We start from the raw sequence: 22,533 nt of genomic DNA on the forward strand, positions 1-22,533 counted from the left end.
CACAAGCAAGATGTTTCAGAGGGCCCCGTGGCTGACAATAAATCTTTCGCTTGCTCTTTCTTTTCCAAAGGACATGCTTCAAGCAATTCTAGTTCGATTCTTAATTAAGATGCATGTGTAAGTCAATTCCATTAGAGCCTGCTTCTTGCTCTCTAACATTCAGACCACCAAAGAAAGCCTGGAAGACCAGCAACGGAAGGAAAGCATGCAGTGTTTTAGGGAGAGCCGGCACCTGGCCTCTAATCTTCCCTCTGCCATTGACCAGATGGGTGCCTTTGGATACACTGCTTAAGCTTACCTGTATAACAGATGGCCTTAACATTTTGTGAATATTGTATCTTATTAATTACTCTATTTTTAGGGTATGGACCCTAGTCACTTATTATTCTTGTTATTGCTATTAGTACTACTAATACTTCTTTTACAAATAGCAATAGAGCTGGAGAAACTGGGTTTTGAATTAAGGTCAGGAGAACCCAGCTTTACTATCTTTTTAAAAAAATCAGTATCCCTCGCACTTTGGGAGGCCAAGGCAGGAGGATCACGAGGCAGGAGATCAAGACCATCCCGGCTAACACGGTGAAACCCTGTCTCTACTAAAAATACAAAAAATTAGCCAGGCATGGTGGCGGGTGCTTGTGGTCCCAGCTGCTCAGGAGGCTGAGGCAGGAGAATGACATGAACCCGGGAGGTGGAGGTTGCCATGAGCCGAGATTGCGTCACTGCACTCCAGCCTGGGTGACAGAGTCAGACTCCGTTTAAAAGGAAAAAAAAAAAAAAATCAGCATCACTAGGACATCTGCCTCAAAGTTTTAAGGATTCATTTGCATGACCCTGGCACACATGGCCTTGCCCTGGGAAGACAGGCCACCCTGAGAAAAAGACCATTTCTAGCAAGAATATTGGCAGAAAGGGCATATCCAAGGACAGTCTGGCTTTTGCCATACATGGGACAGGCAGTTCCCAATAAAAAATTGCTAGAGAGTCACTGGCTATATCAACTTCTCAAAAATATCTCCCTCACTGCCATTCAAAATATGACCATTCAAGGAGGAAGACGAAAAGCTTTCTGATTTAAGGAGACATCATGGAGCTGTCCTTGGATTCAGAAGCCTGGGATTGGAATGCTGGATCTTTCACAGAATTAGTCTCTCAGATCCAGGAATTATCAAAGTTATGATCAATTCAAGAAAATCAGTGGATATACTTCTAGCAAAGCAAACCAGGAACTATCACCAGGCAATATTTGGGGAGTATGGCTTCTCTACAGCCCAGGTCCCCAAAAGAGCTACACTAAGGTTGGGAGCCACCGTGAACTCCCCACTTGGGGTGAGGCTGTGAAGAGCCCTGAGTGGAGCTTAGCAAGTCCCTCCTACCCAAGCTCACACCACGCTCACACTGCAGCTCAATTCTTCGTGTTGTTCCAAAAACAGCCTCTTACAAATCACATCATCCAGATCTAACATCTAAATTGAAGGTCAATTTTTTACCAGCTCCCACAGCCATGTTGTTGCAGTGTCCCAGGTCACTGAATAACTACGATGCATCCTATGTGCATGGTCATGTGACAGGCATGGAGTGACTGTCTGTAGAAGGTATGTGTAGTGTGTCAGCTACAAGATCCAGATGCCATGAACCAGGGCCCTCCATGACTGCTTCCTGAGCATATAGTCTCAGATGTGCACAATGGTGACAGCAATACCTATGTTGGAGGATTGTGCTAGGATTAAGGGGATCAGGCAGTCAAGGATCTCCTAGCATAATGCCAGCTGAGCAGATGCTTGGTAAATGAAGTGGTCTATTCATTTGGGCTAGGCACTACCTTACCCTAGGCTATTATTGAGAAAAATACAGCAAGTTCTAACTTTGCTTGTTGCCTGGAGGGGCACGAGTCACTGGGGAGGGTTGGAAGGGGCAAGGGAAGAATATGGGTGAGAAGGTGGGCATCCCATGAGACAGACTGCCAACCTTCCATTTCCTGTACTGCTGTGCTTGTCTTGCTGAACAGTGAGGGAACACTCTCATGAACAGCTCAGAGAGGTGCCCTGGTGACTTTCACGCGTGAGAAAAGAGAATGGGAGGGAATTATGCCCCAAATACCCAACCCATTAAAGCAATAGATTATTTTGCTCATTTTGAAAAAACTATTTTTGGAAGTTTTGTCTCAAATACTTCAATCATACTCTTTCCTTCCTGGTTTTTATCATAAGAATGCTATAATATGAAAGCCAATTGTAAAAGATTTAAAAAAATCTATTCATATTCGCATCACCCTAAACTTCAGCTGTTTTGATATTTCTGAGTCCTTGCACAGTCCTTGTCCATAAAACTTGATAATTCTGCGAGTGACAATAACTTATGCATTATGCATTTTAGCCTCTAAACTAAATAAGATGACTTTAGATTTATAAAAGCTTGTATTAGTGAATGTGCTTATATTTCAAATTTTTCCCCTTTTCCATTTACTCCTCTGCATTCACCCCACCACGCACCAACGGAAATAAAACATCCTGGTTTGTTTGTTCCTAGAACATTTATACCTTTCAGCAGAACAGAATCTTCTACTGTCCCTACCCACCCTGTGCCTCCTACTTGTTCAGGGTTTTCTTCTCAGGGTCTGATGGCAGCCAAGATTGGGAGCTGGCTGGGAAGGGGGACCTGTGTAAATCTTGGCTCTGTTATTATTTGCTGTGTGAATTTCAGCTCAGTTTCCCCATCTGTAAAATGATGACATTAATACCTGTCTGAGAGGAGTGTTTGAGGAGTAAATGAAATACAGGATTTTATATTTTGCACTTATTTGTAACATTGGATAAATGATCATTGTATTCATTTCCTAGGGCTGCTGTAACAAACCACCACAAAATGGGTGCCTTGAAAACAACAGAAATTTATTCTCTCACAGCTCAGGAGACCAAAAGTCTACAATCAAGCTGTTGGCAGGGTTGGTTCCTGCTGGGGGCTCTGAGGGAATATCTGCTCCATGCCTACCTCCTAGCTTCTGCGTTTGCTTTCCATTCCCGGGCTTGTAGCTGCATCACTCCAGTCTCTGCCTCCATTATATCATGGCCTTTTCCCTTCTGTGCATGTTCTGTCTTCTTATGAGGACACTGGCCACTGGATTTAGGACCACCCTCCTCCAGTATGGCTGCCTCTCAACCAATTACACCCACAAAGACTCTATTTCCAAATAAGATCATTCTTGGCTGGGCATGGTGGCTCACACCTGTAATCCCAGCACTTTTGGAAGCTGAGGCGGGTGGATCACTTGAGGCCAAGAGTTCAAGACCAGCCTGGCTAACATGGTGAAACCCTATCTCTCTCAAAAATACACAAATTAGCCAGGCATGGTGGAGCACACCTGTAATCACAGCTGCTTGGGAGGCTGAGGCACAAGAATCGCTTGAACCCAGGAGGCAAGGTTGCAGTGAGCCGAGATCTGCCAGCCTGGGTGGCAGAGTGAGACTGTCTCAAAAAACCAAAAACAAAGACAAATAAGGTCATTCTTCAGTTCTGGGTGGACATGAATCTTTTAGGGACACTGTTCAACCCTAAACTATCATTATGGAAGTATGTGAGAACACAGCTTGTTCCTTTTATCTGCGCTGGCAAAGTCTTGCAGTGTCATGCACCTTAGAATGGTACCAAGGCTTTCCTGGAAGAAATGTGCTTTCTCTTAAATTGCAAAATTCCCTGCCTGTAAGGCAGCCCAAGGCAATTCACATGCCGTCCCTGGTCCCTGAGCCTCTTGTTTTCTCCTCTGTGGAATGATTGTTAATTTACCAACCAAGAAGTACTGCTTGGCCCTCCGCATGATGCCTGCAGAGTCCAATAATAACCAAAAATTGTCCTTGAGATTACTGATGGATGTGGAGAGATTTACCATGATTTTGGTGTTCTCCAGTCATGCACACTAAATTCTCAGATGACCTCTAGATCACTGACACGGAGAAGGAAAACAAACTCTTGTAAGCTACAGGGCCCTGGCAAGAGAGATGACATTTTCAGGCAATGTCTGTCTCCTAAGGTGTCACAGTTCTCTTTCCCTGCTCTTCCCAAAGGCTAGGAGGAAAGAGAAGGGAAGCAGGGAGACAAGAGAAAAGCAGCAGCTTTATTTACTGAGTGACAGAAGCAGATTTCTTGGTTGTTTGGTGGTGGTTGTTTTCTTGGCTCCCAGAAGATCTCACATATCCATTGCCAGCACTTGGCAAGAGCATTTGTTCTTGGGGAGTGACCAGCTCCCATCGTCACCCCGAGCTATGAATTGAAGCCACAAACCAAGCTGTTAAGTCCCTGTTCCCAGCAAAAGGCTTTGCGTTCATGTCATCCTGCACCTTTTTTACTCCACAGGGGGAGAAGCACTACACCTAATCCTCTTACCTGCTATAGGCAACGTGGCAGAGAATTCTCCACCTGGGACTTCAGTGCACAAGTTTTCTGTGAAGTTATCAGCATCACTGTCACCTGTGATCCCAGGATTTCCCCAGATAATCAACTCAAATCCCCTCACTGAAGCCTTCAGGGTGATTCGGCTGTCACACACCTACTTTGAGGTAAGCAACAACTTACCAACATGGGTGTTGTCTGCAAAGAGGTGATCCTGAAAATGAGGGTGGATGGGATTCCAGATAGGTGATTAATTCCTCCATTCTGGTTTAATCTTCCCTCTTGTAAGATCCAGAAGTCCTGTTTGAGATATCCCAGGGCCTTCTGTGCTAAGATGCCTGTGTAGCCTTTGGACCTTCTCCACTCCATACAGTTCACATAAGCATTATACTCAATGTGTTGCAAATAGAAGGCTGCTTCTTCTTGCCTCCACCCCTCACACGACATCAGGTGTTAGGTGTGCCTACAGTATCTAAATTCTTTGGGTGGAGTAGTTTGGATATTGATCTCCTTAAAAGCCATGCCCTGATGAACTTGTGTCTAGTGATTCTGCTTTCCTATGAGTCTGATTTTTTCAGAAGATAATCTAAGAGGACACTTATTTAATTAAAAACTCATACACCCTTTAATAAAAATACAAGTCTAACTGTCCAGCCCTACCATGTGAATGTTTCCTCTTGGATAATTCAGAGCCAACCATTGGCATTCAGGAGGCATGCCTCTGCTGCTCTGTTTTCTAGTTTGTCATTTGACTCTTTTCCAAAGCTGTCACTTCCCTAAAGCGGGGACAAGTCTGCTTCTTGCATGCTTTCCACTGGTAACCGCAGAGGACTTCTAAGGCGTCTTTGGGGTCCCATGTCTGGATCTGCCTATTTTTTCCGTATTCCCTGCCCCTACCTCCTTCCTCAACTGGCCTGGGAACCTCCTGCTGTTATCATCAGTTTGCCATTGGTCCAACCTGCCATTCCTCTGGGTCATGGGTCAGGGTTACTTCCCTGAGGTTCCCACCAGGTGCTCTTAAACTCAGCTTATCATTAATCACTAGGGGAGCTTGGAAAAAGCATGCATATTGGGGCCCTGTAGCAGACCTGCGGAACCCATGACTCGAGGCCAGAGCCCAGATTTCTGGTATTCTCATCACCCCAGGGGAGCCCTCGGGGAGGTAAGGAGCACACAGTCAGTCTACATTGCAGCGTGCGGTTTACACTCCTGGGTCCCAGATGCTGGTTCTGTGACTGAACTGCCCTGTCCACCAACTCCCTAGACATCCAGCTTGCCTTTAACAGCTGCTGCTACTCCTTGGTTCCTGTAAGCCTTGTCAATTTCTTACCCTTATACAGCGAATTGTGTACACTGGGTACTGTTGACAGTGCTTTGCATGTGTTTGCTTTTCTCATCTCAAAACATAAGGATTGTATCTATCTTATTACCTCCTTTTCACAGATGGGGAAAATGAAGCACAGAGAGGTTGTGTAATTTACCCTGGGTTGCACAGCTAACAGGTAGCTGAGATTGGAAGCCAGGCAGTCTGGCTCCAGTGCTCTCATTTTAAAAAACAGCTTTATTGAGTATCATTCACACAGCATATAGTCCAGCCATTTAAACTGTACAATTCAGTAGTTTTTAGTATATTCACAGTCATGCAAGCATCACCACAATCTAATTTTAGAATATTTTCATCACCTCAAAACAAAACCCTGTACCCATTAGCAGTCACTCACCTATTCCCTTATCCCCTCAATCCCTGGCAACCACTACTCTACTTGTCTTTATGGATTTGCCTATTCTGGACATTTCCTATGAACGGAATCATTATAGTATGCGGTCTTTAGTGACTGACTTCTTTCACTTAGCATAAACTTCCAGGGGTCACCCATATTGTAGCCTGGATCAGTACTTCATTGCTTTTTATGGCTGAATTATATTATATTCCATATTTTGTTTTTTCATTCATCAATTGACAGACATGTGGGTTGTCTCCATGTGGGAGTTCTCCTCCTCAGCATTTATGGTTTACAGCCTTTACTGATGAAAATGACCATGTTCCTTTGAATTTGCCTAGAGGCTCCAAGGCACATTCACATACCTGATCTTTTTTTTTTTTTTTTTTCAAATGGGGTCTCACTATGCTGCCCAGGCTGCACTTGCATTCCTGGGCTCGTGTGATCCTCTCACCTCAGCCTCCCCAGTAGCTGAGACTACAGGCACTGCACCACCACACGCGATTTGATCTCCTGATTGTTACAACTAACATTAATATCATCACTATTTAGAAATGTTTTATTCCTGTTTTAGATATAACAGAGATGCAGCAAGTTTAAATGATTTATCTGAGATCATATAGCTGTAAAAGGTGAAATAAGAACTTCATTCCGTCTCCTGATTTCCAGTCCCAGGCTTTCTGTCATATTGCCATGCACATCTATTGCTGTTTGGGTGAGCTCTCAACTCTGTCTTCATGGGACCTGCTCTTCCCACATTCCATGGGATTCAAGCAGGGTTGTCAATCAAGGAAGAATTCCATCCTGTTCCTAACCTCTAGAAAGGGCAGATTGCTTAGCACCTCAACTTAGGTAGGCTCAAGCGTTTGGTGTACTGTCCTAGTCATATGCACTCCTTGCACCACACCCCACAGCTGCGTACAACCCTGTGTTGGTACTAAGATGGCCACAGTTTCACAACTCATGAAGCTGTTCTTAAGAACTGATTGCTTCTCCCCAGAAACTACCCAACATCATCTACCATCCCTCCAAGAAGATCCTACTCTCCAACCGAAATCACTCACAAGAGTTACTCCTGCAGCCTTCCAGACATGAAAATCTCTGTGGCAGAACCTGGCCCCTCCTTTGATAGCCTTGACATTCTGGAGGATGGTGAGTCTAGGTCACCATTTCTTGTGACTCATTTGTACTTTCTGAGGGTAAACTCCAAATTATGCGAGAGGCCAAGCCTCCCTGCTTTGGGACACAGCTATTGAGACTTCTGGTGACGTAGGGAGTGGTGAGGAGGAGTAACAATAATAATGAGGAGGAGGATGCTAACATTTCATTAACGAGGCATTTACCATATGCCAGCAATTTCCCTAAATATTTTGTGAAGGCATTCATTTAATCCTCATAAGAATGCTGTGAAGTGGTGTACTGTTATTTGCACTCTGAAGACGGGAAAACTGAGGCATAGAGTGGTTGAGCAACTTGCCCAAGTTCACACAGCTAGGAGACGGCAGGCTTGAGATTTGCAATCAGGCAGGCTGTTCCAAGAATCCTTGTTCATGGCCCTCATACTGCACTGGTTTGCTATTGCCCAACAAGAGGGATGTTGGATCCTCATTCAGCCACTTGTAGCTAATCATGGGTCAAGGGTATTCTCCTGGAGCAGCACCAGAAGCATAGCTTAAGAGGCCAGGGAGGAGTGACTGCCAGCCGGCTGTGGAAAGAGGGCCTCTCTGAGGTCTTCTGGAGGCCAGCACCTGCCCCTCTCATTTGTCCATCTCTGAGCCTGACTCCTCTCTTTTCCCCTCTACCATCATGAGCACTGTGGCCTACAAATGTGCTCGGCCTTATCGAGAACAACCTCAAATTTAACATGCCTAAAGCAAAACTTACTGTCTTTCACTAAAACTCTGTAGCAAGACTGCCCACAACCAAATTGAGGCTCCACCACTCCCAGCTATGACCTTAGGAGAGCTCCTTCGCCTCCCTCTCCTAGTTAATCTCCTTAAATGTGAAATGGAGGAAGTTTTATCAACCTATGGTCATTGTGATAATTAAATGAAATGCTCCACAAAATGACTTGGCAAGTCTGGCACAAAAATGCTCAATAAATGCTGGTAACAAGAACAAGAACAGTTTTTCCATTTGTGTTGAGAGCAACACCATTCTTCTGGTTCCAAGATACAACTTTTTTGGACCATTTTTTCACTGTTCTATTTCCTTCCTCTGGGGTGTGAGAGCTACTCCCCAAGGAGAAGAGGCTGGGCATAGGTAACACTGAGGTCAAGGATCTATCCAAGCTTGGCGTGCAGGAGGGGGCTCCAGACTTAGCAGGGAGCCAGGGTGTAAATCATGAGAGCGGATCATCTCAACAGAAGTCCACCTGCTTTAGTGGACATATATTCCTTGAACAGTTTTTGACTACTTAATGATTAGAAAAGACACCATTTGCAGAGTGTTTGATCAGTGCCAGACAGTCTTCTAAGTACTTCCCATAGACTAGCTCATTGAATCCTCATAAGCCAAAAAGTAGGTGTTATTATTCCCATTTTACAGATGGGAAAACTGAGGCACAGGAAGGTCAAGCAATGGGAAGACTGGGCTTTGAAGCCAGTCAGTCTGGCTCCAGCGTCTATGTGTTTGACCCCTGTGCTGCCCCTCACTACCATGTGCCCAGCATAGAGACCAGTTCATCTCCACTTATGTGCCTCCTAGGCTGCTTCTGTTCACCGGTAGACACAAGAATACGTCTTTCCCCCCGCTCAACAATCCTCCATGCCCTCTTCCTTCACCACAAGTACTCATTCACATCTGTGGCCCTGTTCTCTTAACCAACCTAGAACTTGCAATGTCCAACACAATACCTACCAACTCCTCCACGAAGCCTTCCCCAGCTAAACACAGTTCACAGTGAACTTTTCTCTCCTTCAGTTTCCATAGTACCTTAACCTAGCTTTTTAATACCTTGTATCATTCTTCAGCTGTTTAACTAGGGCAACGATTATTTCCCTAGTTACAATCACATGGAAACAAACTCAGGGAAAGGGAAGGTGATTTTCCCAAGGCCACCCAGAAGTTCAGTGGTGGAAATGCAATTAGAGCCAAGTTCTGTCTTCACTGCAAGATGCTGAGTGTCTCATCACCCGGCCCCAATCATATTAATAACCAAAAGGTTCTATTGGCATAATTAAGGACATACATGGAATTTAGTCCTCAGTGTCCTGAAGGGCTCCAGGCTTTCTGGGAGTTCAAGGCTCTAAGTTGCTGGGAGTCTGTGCCTATAGATACGAACAGTCACAGGCTGGTCTCCTGTTGGTTTGAGCAGGACCCTCCCAACACAGACCGCCAGAGTTCCTGCTGGCAATAGCTCTAGATTCTGGTGATGTCTCTCTGGCCCTGGTTCCTCGCATCCCTCCCACATCTCCAAAATACTGATAGTGCAGACAACAAAAGCTCCTGACAATGGAAGACTGTGTGGAAAGGCACAAAGAAAGTGAACAGTCTGTTGATTAAGTAAATATCATTACTTACATAGATGTATCTTTCATCTCTTGTTTATTTTTGGATGTGGCTCTGGGAAAATTAGAATGAAGTGATGAGTCAAGATATCACTTAACGGCAATCCCAGGAAAGCTCAGTATTCTTTCTTAACAATGACGAAATCCAACTATATTCAGGGTAGTTAAAGGATTTTTCTAGGAGCCTACCCCCAAGTAGTGGAGGGCTTTCTGTTTTTTAATTATCAGGCTTTCCATCTCCAGTCCATTGCATCAGAATGTCTCCTATTTTTCTTTCCTAGGAAACGCAGCATCACATGCAGGAGTCCCTTTAGTGAAGTATCATAGAGCTTATGTTGGAAGGACTAAGGCAAAACAACTGGTTCCTCTGACAGTGAAAGAATGCTGGTTTCCGGGACGCCAGATGCTTCCTTCCTAGGAATATTCCTTTGCAAAGTGCATGCCTGCAAAACAGATCTTCTTTCACATGGTTACTAAGAATTTTGCACTTCGTTTTAGGTTGTCACCACTTGGAAGGAACAGCTAGATTTTGAAACAGGACCAAACGTATTTGATTTGCAGATTTATGTGAAGGATGAGGTTGGTGTCACAGACCTATAAGTCCTGACCGTCCAGGTAACAGATGTGAACGAGCCACCCCCGTTTCAAGGCAACTTGGCGGAAGGTAGGATACACCAGGATGTGCACTGCAGCCCAGCCGGTGGCATCAGGGAGGGCCCTGGGGGACAGAGAGAAACAGAAAAAGTAAATAAACAAACAGCTGTTTCCCTGGAAAAGGCAGCTGCTTAATGAGCAGGGAATAAATGAAATGTCCTCCAGCTCAACACTCCCAATCATAACACAAAGCCCTTCACAGGCAGGGTTTCTCCTGGTCCCCTCCCAGTCCTGGGCAGGAAACTGAAGCTCGGAGAGAGACCGCGAGTGGATCATTGTGGAGGAACCTGGCTAAGCTGCCCCTAGGTTCATCCCTGTGCACCCCAGTCACTGACTGGCTTGTTCATTCTCCCCATGGACTCTCACTCCTTGAGGGCAGTGTGTGTCTGCTACAATAGGGACAATGTAAGGGACCAAAGCACACAGTAACTAACATCTTACAGGATCTCCCCCAAGCTCATGGCTTTGAGCACCATCTCTATTCTGACAACTTTCAAGTCTGTCATTTCAGTCCAGGTTCTGCCCTGAACTGTGGCAGTCATAACACAAATATCCACCTTTCTCACCCAGCATCTCCACGGATGTTTAACAGACAGCACAAACTTAATGTGCTTCTGAACCAAACTCCTGGCTTCCTCTCCACCTTCCACCCTGCCCCCCAACCCAAATCTGCTTCTCCTGTATCTTTCCCATTTGGTTAGCAGTAACTCCATCCTTCCTGTTGCTTGGACCAAGCCTTGAGTCATCCTTGACTCCTCTCTCTTTCACACTTGACATGAAATCCATTAGAAAATCTTGCCAGCTTCTAAATATACCCAGAACCTGACCCCGCCGTAGTGTCTGCATCACTACCACCATGGTCCAAGCCACTCATCCCATCTCACCTGGATTGTTGCAATGGCTGGCAGCTGGCCTCCCAGGCCCCCTGCCATCTGTTTTCCATACAGCAGCCAGGGGGATCCTATTAAAACATCAGTTAAATCAAGGCACTCTGCTTAAAACCCTACAAGAAATTCTCGTCTCACTCAAAGGGAGTTTTCTTAAGAACCCATTAAATCTGGCAAGCTGCCTATATTCCTTACCCTCCCACCCCTCCTCCTTTCCCCTTCTCCCCCTCAGTCCCTGTGACCCAGTCTCTGGCCCCCTTACTGACCTGCGAATGCCTCAGACATGACCCTACCTCAGCATTTTACTTTTGCTGATTCCTCTGCCTCCCCTCCTATCACCTAGCTCTTCCTCATTTCTTTAAGGCCGGGTGCAGTGGCTCATACCTGTAATCACAGCACTTTGGGAGGCCAAGGTGGTAGTATTGCTTAAGGTCAGGAGTTCAAGACCAGACTGGGCAACAGGGCAAAACCCTCTCTCTACAAAAAATACCAGTATTAGCCAGGTGTGGTGCCAGGTACCTGTAGTTCCAGCTACTCAGGAGGCTGAGGTGGGAGGATCACTTGAACCCGGGAGGTCGAGGCTGCAGTGAGCTGTGTTTGTGCCACTGCACTCCAACCTGGGTGGCAAAGCAAGACCCTACCTCAAAAAAAAAAAAAAAAAAAGAAAAAATATCTTGACAAGTGTCATGCCCTTCCCCACCACAGTGAACCTTCCATAGCCACTTTATTAAAATTGTAACCCAAGTCACACTTCCTTCCCTGATATTTCTCATAATGTTTCTCACTAATATACACAGATTTTACTCAATTATTTTGCTATCCATATCTTCCCGTGGAAACGGAAGTTGCATGAGAGTAAGGTTCTGTCTGTTTTGTGAGCTGCTGTATTCCCAGTGTGTAGATCAGTGTCTGGACATAGCCCTCAGTAGATTTTTGTTGTTGTTGTTTTTTTAAATGAAGCATGAGACTGACAAAAAGTAAGTGAAAGCTCAAGCTCAGATGTAAGGCATCTAGATTTGAATTTTGATTCTATCATGTCCTAGCTAGGACAACTTCATAGCTTCCCGGAGTCTCAGTGTTCTCATTTGAAAAGCACTAATTACACTAAAAGAATAAATACAATAGCTGCTTTATATTAACAGAACTGTTATGAAGATGAAAATAGAAAATGTATGTTAAGTCCTCAGCATGGTGCCCCCAAAAGAGTGAGTTACTTTTCTTTTCTTTTTTTTTTTTTTTTTGAGACGGAGTCTCGCTCTGTCGCCCAGGCTGGAGTGCAGTGGCCGGATCTCGGCTCACTGCAAGCTCCGCCTCCTGGGTTCACGCCATTCTCCTGCCTCAGCCTCCCGAGTAGCTGGGACTACAGGTGCCCACCACCTCGCCCGGCTAGTTTTTTGTATTTTTAGTAGAGATGGGGTTTCACCGTGTTAGCCAAGATGGTCTTGATCTCCTGATCTCATGATCTGCCCACCTCGGCCTCCCAAAGTGCTGGGATTATAGGCGTGAGCCACCGCGCCCGGCCAAGTTACTTTTCATATTGTCCGTCATCACTCAGAAAAAAAAAATGCCCGAATGAGAGCTCTGTGGCCCCTCGGTCAGTACTGGTACCGCCTGCTCCTCCCTTCTCCCCGATCACCGTGAAAAACTCCGAAACAGATGAAATCAATTTTTGGTTCCTCCCTTGAGCCTCTGTAGCCCTTCCCTACTTATTCTGTCTATCTCTGTTCCGCTGTAAGGTCCCTCATTTCAGCGGCTTATTTCTGCAGAGCTGCCAAGTGTCCTTCAAGGGGTAACTTAGCACAGTTGAGGAGGGATTTGCACATTAAAGTGGATTCAGCACATGGGGAGCCTCACACCGGAGGTTCCTACCTGGGTTCACCTCCCAGCTCTCTGCCTCATCCCCTCCTCCTTCCCCCAACTCAAACAGCGTCACCCTGGAGCTCCTCTCAACAGAGGACATGAATGAAGACTCGGTACCCGCTTGGCCAACCCTAGCACTTTATGAATTCCCCTAAATGGATCCACGCAGGACAGTTGGCCAGTGGTCTTGCTCATGGATTTTTTTATTGCGTTCTTGGCCCCACGATGCCAACGCGCTTGATTCCCTTGGTTGTGTACAGCTGCCCTGATTTTGGAATTCCCCATTTTTGCTTTAATAAGATGTTTCTGATTCCACTTTGGACACTAGTATAAGTCTACACCTCTACATAGTAGAAGGAGCAAACCCTGGATTCATTTACCAGGTTGAGGCCTTTGATCCAGAAGACACAAGCCGAAAAATTCCCCTCAGTGTAAGTGTCCTTATATGGAAGAGGTGGTGTTTGTCCGCGTTAGGTTACACACAGGAGCCTGCTGTCCTGAGTCTTGGTGGGGTGGGTTTGGGCGTGGCAATCGGGGGAATGTCCTGTCCACTTCCAAACGCAGTGTATGCGGGATAGTTGGAATGAATAAAGGGGCTTTGGGGCCAGACACTGTAGAGTGGATTTGTGGCTGTGTGTGATCTAGGCCAATTTGTTACCTCTCTAAGCTTCAGTTTCTTCATCTGTAAACCAAGAAGAGTACCAGCACCTATCGCAGTAGAGAAGCTGTGAGTATTACATAGACAATGCATGTAAAACCACTTAGCGCAGTGCCTGGCATATCAAAACTACTCATTATTTTAAAAATCGAAGCTGATAAAAACCAGCTCTATTTTAAAATCATAAAATGTATACCCCAAATCCAAGCATTTACATACCTTTCTCAAGATAGGAAGCCAAGCTGCTTAGAGCCAAGTCTGAAAAATGAAAAGAGGCCAGATGCGGCAGCTCGTGCCTGTAATCCCAAGATAGGAGCATGGGTTGAACCCAGGAGTTTGATACTAGCCTGGGCAACATAGTGAGACCTCATCTCTACAAAAAATAAAAAAATTAGCTGGGCATGGTGGTGCGTGCCTGTAATTCCAGCTACTCGGGAGGCTGAGGTGGGAGGATCACTTGAGCCTAGGAATTTGAGACTGCAGTGAGCTATGATCACACCACTACACTCCAGCCTGGGCAATAGAGCAAGACCCTGTCTCAAAAAAAAAAAAAAAATTAAAGAGTCCACAGAATTCTAGGTTGTAGAGCAGGAGATTGGGTCCTGGGAATTGCCTCATGGTTCAATCTGAGACAGCGGATGTCTCTTCTCTCCCTTCTTAATCAGCTTTCTTAATGTAGCTACTAGTGGGGCAACTGTAACCACCAATCCTCAGGTGAAGCCTCTTAGTTGGTCCCTGGGAGTGGACGCCTCAGCTCCTGGCTCTGCCCACTAACGTGCCCTGTGCACACACTGCAGCTGAGCAGCCCAGGTTGGAGAGGAAAAAAAAAAAAGGCGAATCCCACCCGACTAATCTTGGAGCAGGAAACCCTTCTGCCCACCCTGCCTTACACAGAATACTTGAAATATGACACTCGGGGAATTGGTAACACCAGGAGGCTGTTTCTACTGTTTGTTGCATGATTTGCAGCTTCAATTGGACTACTTTTTCTAACAGGAAGAAATGAGCCTCGGGAATGCTAGGACCAATATATATAGTCTACAGACTCTGAAACAAAGCTGTTATAAAATTGTTGAATACAACTTAAGAGAATAGTCTGTTTTTATTAGAAGATGATCTTGTGTAAAAAAAAAAAAATCACCCATTCATTCATTAACTCATTCATTCAGAATTCATTCATGTTAATATTTGTATGAATAAATGAATATGCAAATATTTAATGGGTGTCTATGTGTTAAGAGCAATCCTAGGTGTTTGAAATGCATACTTCTTAACATCCTTCTCATACTAGTTAGGAATGTGTTTGTCTGCAAATAACAAAACTTAACCATGGAAATGTACATGGGAACTTTTTTTCTTCTCTAATAAGTCTAGATGCAGGCAGGCAGTTCAGTACTGATGCAGCTGCTACCCTCAGGAGCCTGGGCTCTTCCTACGCTTCTGTTTTTCTAACCAGAGCATGTTTGTTGGCACTGTCCTCTTTTTCTCACCTCATGATTGCGAGATGGCTGCTGCACCTCCAGGATTTACTTCTGAGTTCCATGCAGGGAGGAGAAAGAAGCAAGCTGGGAGGGATACAGGGTAGAGAAGGTAGGCCCAATCTGTCCCTTTTTTTGTCAGGAAAACAAAAACGCTTGGAAGCCCTACCCAGAGGATTTCTGCTACATCTCACTGGCCAGAACTGTGCCCTATGGCCACTTTTGCTTACTGGCGACCCAGGATTCTGGATGGAGATAAGGTCAGAAACCCAAAGTATAGCACCTCACTTACATATTTAGTTGATTTCAACATTTACAAAGAATTCTCTGTGTGCCAGGCATCCTATTAGAGACTTTGGAAACAGAGTTGAGTAGGACACATTGACCTCAGGAAGTGTAAACTGAATGGCAGAGATTCATGCGTGGGGGAGAAGGAATAGCTTTTCCTCCCTTGTCAAAAATTTTATGGCTGACACTCCTATAACAAAGGAGAGATTAACAAGAAGAGAAAAGTGTAACAAATTTATTTAACCAAAGTTTTACATGACCTGGGAGGCTTCATAAATGAAGACCCAAAGACTTCCAGGGAAAACTGTATTTTTATGCTGGAGTTCGATGGAGAATGGGCAGTCGTGTAGAATTGTAACTGGACTAAAAGGGGTATGACCTAAAGGTAATAAACTGAGGGAACTTAGCAAGGCCCTGTTTGTTCAGATTCTTCTTGGTCTCTGGTTGTAGGGTCTGGAATCCTCTAGAATCAGGTTCTTATGACCTACTTTTAGGGGTGGTAGGTCAGAGAATTCCTTTATGATCATGCTTCAGGGGAGAAGGTCGGGAGAAAGTGGGCTTCTTGCTTCTGAGGTTTTTTTTCAATTGCCAAGACGCCATATTTTGGGGTATCATGTTCTGATTTCTGACACATGCATACACTAATTATAATTCAGTATGACAATTACTGTAAAGTTTGTATAGGATCCAGTGGGGGCAAATTGGAAAGAATTTCAGTTGTGAAGACAAATATATATTTGTTTTTAAATCTCCACTTTAAATGTATCTCTCCAAATTATGCAGACAGAATAAGGTCATGGCCCCTTTAAAAACACCTCATCGATCAGGTAGTTACCCTTTCAGAGGAAGGAAAGCTGCCCAGGTGGGAAGCAACTGCAGCAGGTGTTGCTCCCTTCAGAAAAAAAAAATGTGGTGCCATCAAAAGCGTTCTGAGAGCAGCTGCAGGGGCTTGTGGCTTCCGCAGTGAGTTGAGGAGTTGTTTGGGGAGGGGGTACTCAGAGTTGCAGCAGAAATTGTTAATGAAATATTTAACACCTGTGCTGGAACTAACAGCTGTACAGAAAGTCAACAGCCAGCCTGCAGGAGCGGTGGACATAATCTGGAAGAAAACTTTCTCGGATTAGAAAAAGGTAGTAACAGTTTAGGACATAACATATTATGGCCTTTGTACTTAGACGTTTTATTCTGGGCGCTTGGGGGTACTAAGTAGAAGCAAATGACATAGTTAACTTCGTAAAAGTAGAAGGGAGGTGGGTTAATTTGCTACTGACCAACTTGTGCTTCTCAACCTTGCCTGTAAATTGAAACCACTGGGAGAACTTCAAAGAACACAGATGTCTAAATCCCACCTAGTGAAAGTCTGATGTGATTGGACTTGGATATGGCTTGGGCATCAGGACTATAAAGCCCCCAGGGAATCTAATGCATGGCCAGGGTTAAGGACTGCTGGTTTGTGACATCATCTCCCAAAATTTCCAAGTCCCACTCCTGGAGTTTTCGAGTCTGAGTCTGCATTTCTGCATTGTCTGAGAACAATTTTGCATATTTGGCAAATATCTGAGGCAATTATTCTGGTGAAAAAGGCTGGGAACATTGGTTTGTTTATTTTGAGAGAGGGTCTCACCTCTATCACCCAGGCTAGAGTACACTGGTGCAATCACGGCTCACTGCAGCCTCAACTTTCCTGGCTCAGGTGATCCTTCCACCTCAGCCTTCTGAGTAGCTGGGTCTACAGGTGCCCGCCATCATGCCTAGCTAATTTTTGTATTTTTTGTAGATAGGGTTTCGCTGTGTTGCCCAGGCTGGTCTAAAACTCTTGGGGTCAAGCCATCCACCTACCTTGGCCTCCCAAAGTGCTAGCATTACAGACGTGAGCCACTACACCCAATGGAAACACTGGTTTTAAAGTGTTTTGCAGGCTTTAGAAGTGTGTTCAGGCATTAGAACATACTTAGGCTGATTTTAAAAATGCAGATTCCTGGACATTGCATGAGAATGCTGAGTTTGAATGCAAACCTCCCCAGTGATTCTGATGTACCATGTACTTCGAGAACCACTGGACTGAACGAACAGGGACAGACTTTAACAACACACCAAAGCACATGCCTGAAGTGACCTAGGCTTGGTTTGTGTCTGTCATCTTAACCTGGTGGGGTCTACGAGTCACCCTGCTGGTGGCAGCAACTAGAGAATGAATAATGGATTTTTAACAATAGCTCTAGGATGCATTTTGAAACCTCAACCCCTTTAAAATGACAAATCTTACAACTCTTCTCCAGCTTAATAAAATGAAACTGTATCACAGTAAATGTAAAATAGGTACTAATCTGGAAGCCACTTGTATTTGCTCCCTTCTTTTTAGTGAAATTTAAAAGGCATGTGCTGGTACATTGTTTGGACCAACACTGTTCGATATTGCTCCGGCTCTGTCCGATGAAGCTATACCGTGAGCCGGAAATGAGTGCTGCATATGTAATTTTAAATGTTCTAGTAGCCACATTGAAAGTAAAACAAAATAAGTGAAATTAATTTTAATAGCTTATTTAACTCAGTATATTCAAAATATTTCAACATAGTCAACATAAAATGATTAATGAGATATTTTGCATTTTTTTCCCCCATACTCAGTGTTCAAACTTCATGTGCATTTTACACTTACAGATCATCTCTGTGCAAACCAGCCATATTTTAATGCTCGTAGTCACACGTACATGAGGGTAGTGGCTAATGCGTTGGCCGGGCACAGGCTTAGATCTAGCATTGGTTACCCCTCCCTGGGTACCTTCTGTGCTGTGGTGGGCATGCGGGTAGAGCTTGGAGGTATGCATTAATAATGGGCTCAGAACGTGAGAAGGATGATCTGCATGTGAATAATTATATTTACTGGCATTTCTTCTTTGGGTACTCCCCCACCTCTTCTCCACTCCCTGAAGGAGGCTCTTTGAGACCACCCTCCTCCCATCAACTCCCACACTCTCTGCTTCCCCCTCTGCTTGGAAATGGCCACCGTGACTGCAGAAGAGCCTCCTTGGAGACTCCCAGGATGTTAATCAATCTCTCAGCTGGGGGCAAAATGATCTAGTGCAGCAATTTCTCCATTAAGGGGCTTTCTCTTGGCCTTTCCATTGAGGAAGGGCTTTTGCATAAAATGCAATGTGCTTTGTCTTCACCAGGGCAGACAAAGGATTAAATTAAAAGGGCAATAACCTAGCTACTACCTGGACTTTTGGGAGGGCAGCAGGGGCCCTTGTTCTCTTTCTATTTTCATCTTGCTCATGGCTCTAGGAAGTGGCAGCCGGTTGTGAGTTTTTGTTTTCCTGTGAATAAAGTGGTCATCATATGCCAAACCTGGCCCTATCAAGGGTCCTAGCTGGATGGGATCTTTCAGGTCTATTGAGCAGTACTTTATTTCTGGATGAGGGAGGGAACTGAGGGGCCAGGTAACTCCAGTGAGAACCCAGGTCTCCTGACCCAACTCCCTTCTACTCTGTTCTGGCAAGTTCTGCCACTGGTTTCCCACCCCATTCTTTTCTGAGTGACAGCATCCCTGTCCCCACCGTACACCCCCACCTGCCCCACTCATTCAGCTGCCCTGGTGTCTGCCTGCCAACTCAGGAGTCACCACCTGAAGTCTTAGCAAAAAGCATTCCTCATTCTACTCCAGGTTCTTGTTAAAATGCTCATAAAAGGAAAAAGCAATAGTATTGGACAATTCCCACTCTAAATATGTGGTCACTGCTGGCTGTTTGTATGGTGAGAGAGACACTCTCAAATAGATGGGAATCATTGTTATTAAGATTAGCAAAGCCTGAATCTTGCAGCACAGAACCAAGGCCGATTATGGAAAAAGAATGACTGAGTGTGAGGGCATAGGATCTGCAGCTTTATCGGTGAAGGATTACATTAATAACAGCGTTTTGCATTTGTCATTGTGTCTCTTCTTAAAAACATTCAAGTACTTGCCTGTAACCCACTTAGCTCATCCTCAGAACAATGAACCACAAGCAGGAGCCACATTAAGGGCTTGCAGTGGGTAGTTTTTTAACAGTAGTCTTTTTCTTCTAGGCACTCTTCCCTCCTTCCTCTTCCATGTCCCACCTCTGAGCTGAGACAAGGGTGGAATAGGGGAAAACAAAGAGAGGAATTGAGGCTTTTACAAAATATTCAGCTTCCATTGAAAAATATAGAAATGTGGCAACATATTTGTAACTTGCCACAGTCCTGAGTGCTCTGGCCCTGTGGGGTGGGTTTGGGGCCATGTACTCAGTGGCTTGTGGAGCTATTGACCCTCCCTGGATGTGGGAGGAATAAGGGTCTTTCCCTCTGGAAACTCGGCCTGCGGTGGCCTGGCAGTTGACTCCTCTATTCTATAAAAGACAAGAGGCTGAATTCTTGTTTGTTTCTACTATAGGCCTGAAAGCAACTGATAGCTGCAAAGTGGCACAGGTTGAATCATTGGCCTGTGACTCCGACTGCAGTGGGGAAGTGAGCCTGGAGGTGGCATTCCCCTCTTACCCCAGGGAGCCTGACATTTCTGGAAACTGGGCCAGCTCCCTCCCACCTTCCTTTCTCCCTACACCAAGGCACGATCAAGGGTGAATGGAACAGGAAGGATGGGCTTCTTGTCTTCCAAACTAAAGCTTTTGTGTCTGAGAGCAAACCTAGCTGCAAAGGGGCTACAAATAGAGAAACCTGGGGTGGTGGTAAAGAAATATTCCCAGCAGGAAAACTAGAGAGCTTTTCTGACAAGCATTTGTTAACTGAATTGATCTGATTACTCAGGACTTTTCTTAGCCAGGACCGGGGGCAGCGAGGGGCTGCAGTTGCTTTTCATTCCATTTAATTTCTGTTTTCCAAGAATGAATATCAAGGGAGCAGCTTTGATTAAACAAGCCTTTAAAAAGGGGGAGAAAATGCCAGGTTTTACAGAGAGCCTTGCTGAGTTGCTGGCAAATGGCCACATGACACAATATTTTTAGTCTTTGGATATTATCTCCTTTCTAAGTACAAAACTGCTATTCCCATTAAGACAGCTCTTAGGTTCAGAGAAAAAAGAAATTAGCCTGGTGTTAAAAAGAAAAAAAATATCAAGATTCCAGGAAATCACCCTCTTAATCGAAATTAAAAAGAAAATTTTCGTGTGCCTAGTTCTGCAGTTCTCCACATCCTTTTTATCTGCTGCTGTTTTTCTTTTTCCTTTCTTTCCTTTCTGCATGAGTTGTTGAGACTGTGGGCCCAACTGGAGAAGATTTTATGGCCAAGTCTAGCGTTATCACATTCAAATAGATTTTTAAAAAATGTTTTGCAGGATGGTTTTTTGTTGTTGCTTTTTTAAGATTCTGTAAGGTGGGAATGTTGATCTTACTTAGATGGGAAATGAACAAGAAGAAAACCCCAATATTTAACATCGAAAAATATTTATTGAGCATCTATTATATGCTAGTCACTGAGGATATAGGAGTGAATAAAATGAAGCCCTTTCCCTCATGGATCCCTTCCAAGGGGACAGCAGTAGTTAACATTTATTGAGGGCTTGCTATGCGCCAGGCGTTGTTCTAGCACTTTATATGATAACCCATAAGGCATGCCCTAGTATTATTACTCTTTGTAGGCACTCACATGGCTAGAAAGTGATGAACCAGGATTCATATCCAGATATTCTGGCTCCAGAGTTACCAAACTTAATTTACTACCCTAATTTGTGACTCTTGTATTCCAGATGAGTCTAAAAGTCCTTCTGAGTTCCCATCATATCCTGTATGTATCCCCTTTGGAGCACCTCCCCAAACCTTTGTTCACTCAGTTGACCATAAGATTTTGGAGCATAGGGCCTGTCTGTCTGCTCTGTATCTCAAGACCTTATCATGCTTGGGACCAACCAGAATTGGAGACCCAGCTCCTGGAGCATTTCAAAACACATGTGGAAGGACGCCCTGATTCAGATACATGTAGTAAATCTCCTCCCCAACCCACGAGTCTCTAAAACCCAGTTGTTCTATCATATGTAGCTTCAGGCTCTGATTTATGGATATGCGAGGCTTCTCTGTAGGGAAGCCTCTGCTCAAAGACACAGGATGACTCTGTGTGTGGGCAGCTGCAGGCCTAGGCAATTGCTGCCAGGCCATGAGCTGGCATATTAATGGGGAGCTTGGGATTTAAACCCCACATCTGGGAGTACTGCCAAGGTACTTGCACAATTTGTGGGGCTGGAAGAAGGGTGCTCTGTGTCATCACCCAAATATTTCCCCTTAAAAATGAAACAGAAAACACCTAAATGATCAGCAAGAATGATTTAGTAAAAGAAACCCCTGTAGTAGGATGCTGTGCCATCGTTAACTAACCAGCCTGTAAAATAAGACTTAAGAATAGGGGTAAATGCTCAAGATACAAATGCAAGGAACAGATATTATAATTTTGATGATAACATCATCCAACTACTTATGAAGGGTATACGTTTGCATAGGAAAGAACAGAAGGCTAATCACCAAAATGAGATTTAATAGGTGGCATATTTCATTTCTTTTTTATACTTTTCTCTCGGCCTTGGTTTTGCATAAAATATGTTCATTACAACTAGAAAAACATTATTAAATAATAAACAAAAGGAAACATTTAAAAATGGCTTGAAAACCTTATATTGGCCTCAAAGGAGGCCTTTCATCTATCTTCTGTGCACACTCGCTTCTTGCACTGGAAGCTCAGCAGCACTCATAACACAGCAAATCGCTGGGTTGGAAACCTTGGCAGGTGTTTCCTTTGATTCTAGACTTCAGGGGCTGTGGCTGTGGTTGCAAAACCTCCACTGATGATCTGATCCAGAGATCTAAGGCCTTGAGGATAGAACATCCCTCATCCTAGCAGGAAATAATGAAACCTTCTAACCTTAAAGCCCTTTGGAAGAAATGAATATAAACATGTAAGTCTCTAGCGTTGCTGCGATCCATCATATTTTACGGCATGCATTCTCATTTAATCCTCAATAACATGAAGGAGCAATTGGTTGTATCAGCCCTAAGTTATAGGCAAGAAAGGCACTTGTCCCAGACCTTGTGGTGAGGACCAAAGCTTAAGCCAGATGCAGTGGCTCATGCC

At 44.6% G+C, this 22,533-nt stretch overlaps 1 protein-coding gene across 1 annotated transcript in view; it reads left to right on the top strand.

The window, feature by feature from the left end:
- Positions 1-22,533, top strand: part of CDHR3 (cadherin related family member 3) — a 67,993-nt gene that overhangs the window by 5,258 nt on the left and 40,202 nt on the right. The window contains 3 exon segments of the mRNA XM_073009240.1: positions 4,351-4,553; positions 10,115-10,280; positions 13,351-13,448. Coding sequence (XP_072865341.1) covers positions 4,351-4,553; positions 10,115-10,280; positions 13,351-13,448 — 467 coding nt within the window.

Source organism: Chlorocebus sabaeus, chromosome 21 (genome assembly GCF_047675955.1).
Source record: "Chlorocebus sabaeus isolate Y175 chromosome 21, mChlSab1.0.hap1, whole genome shotgun sequence".
In the NCBI taxonomy this organism is placed as follows: domain Eukaryota; kingdom Metazoa; phylum Chordata; class Mammalia; order Primates; family Cercopithecidae; genus Chlorocebus; species Chlorocebus sabaeus.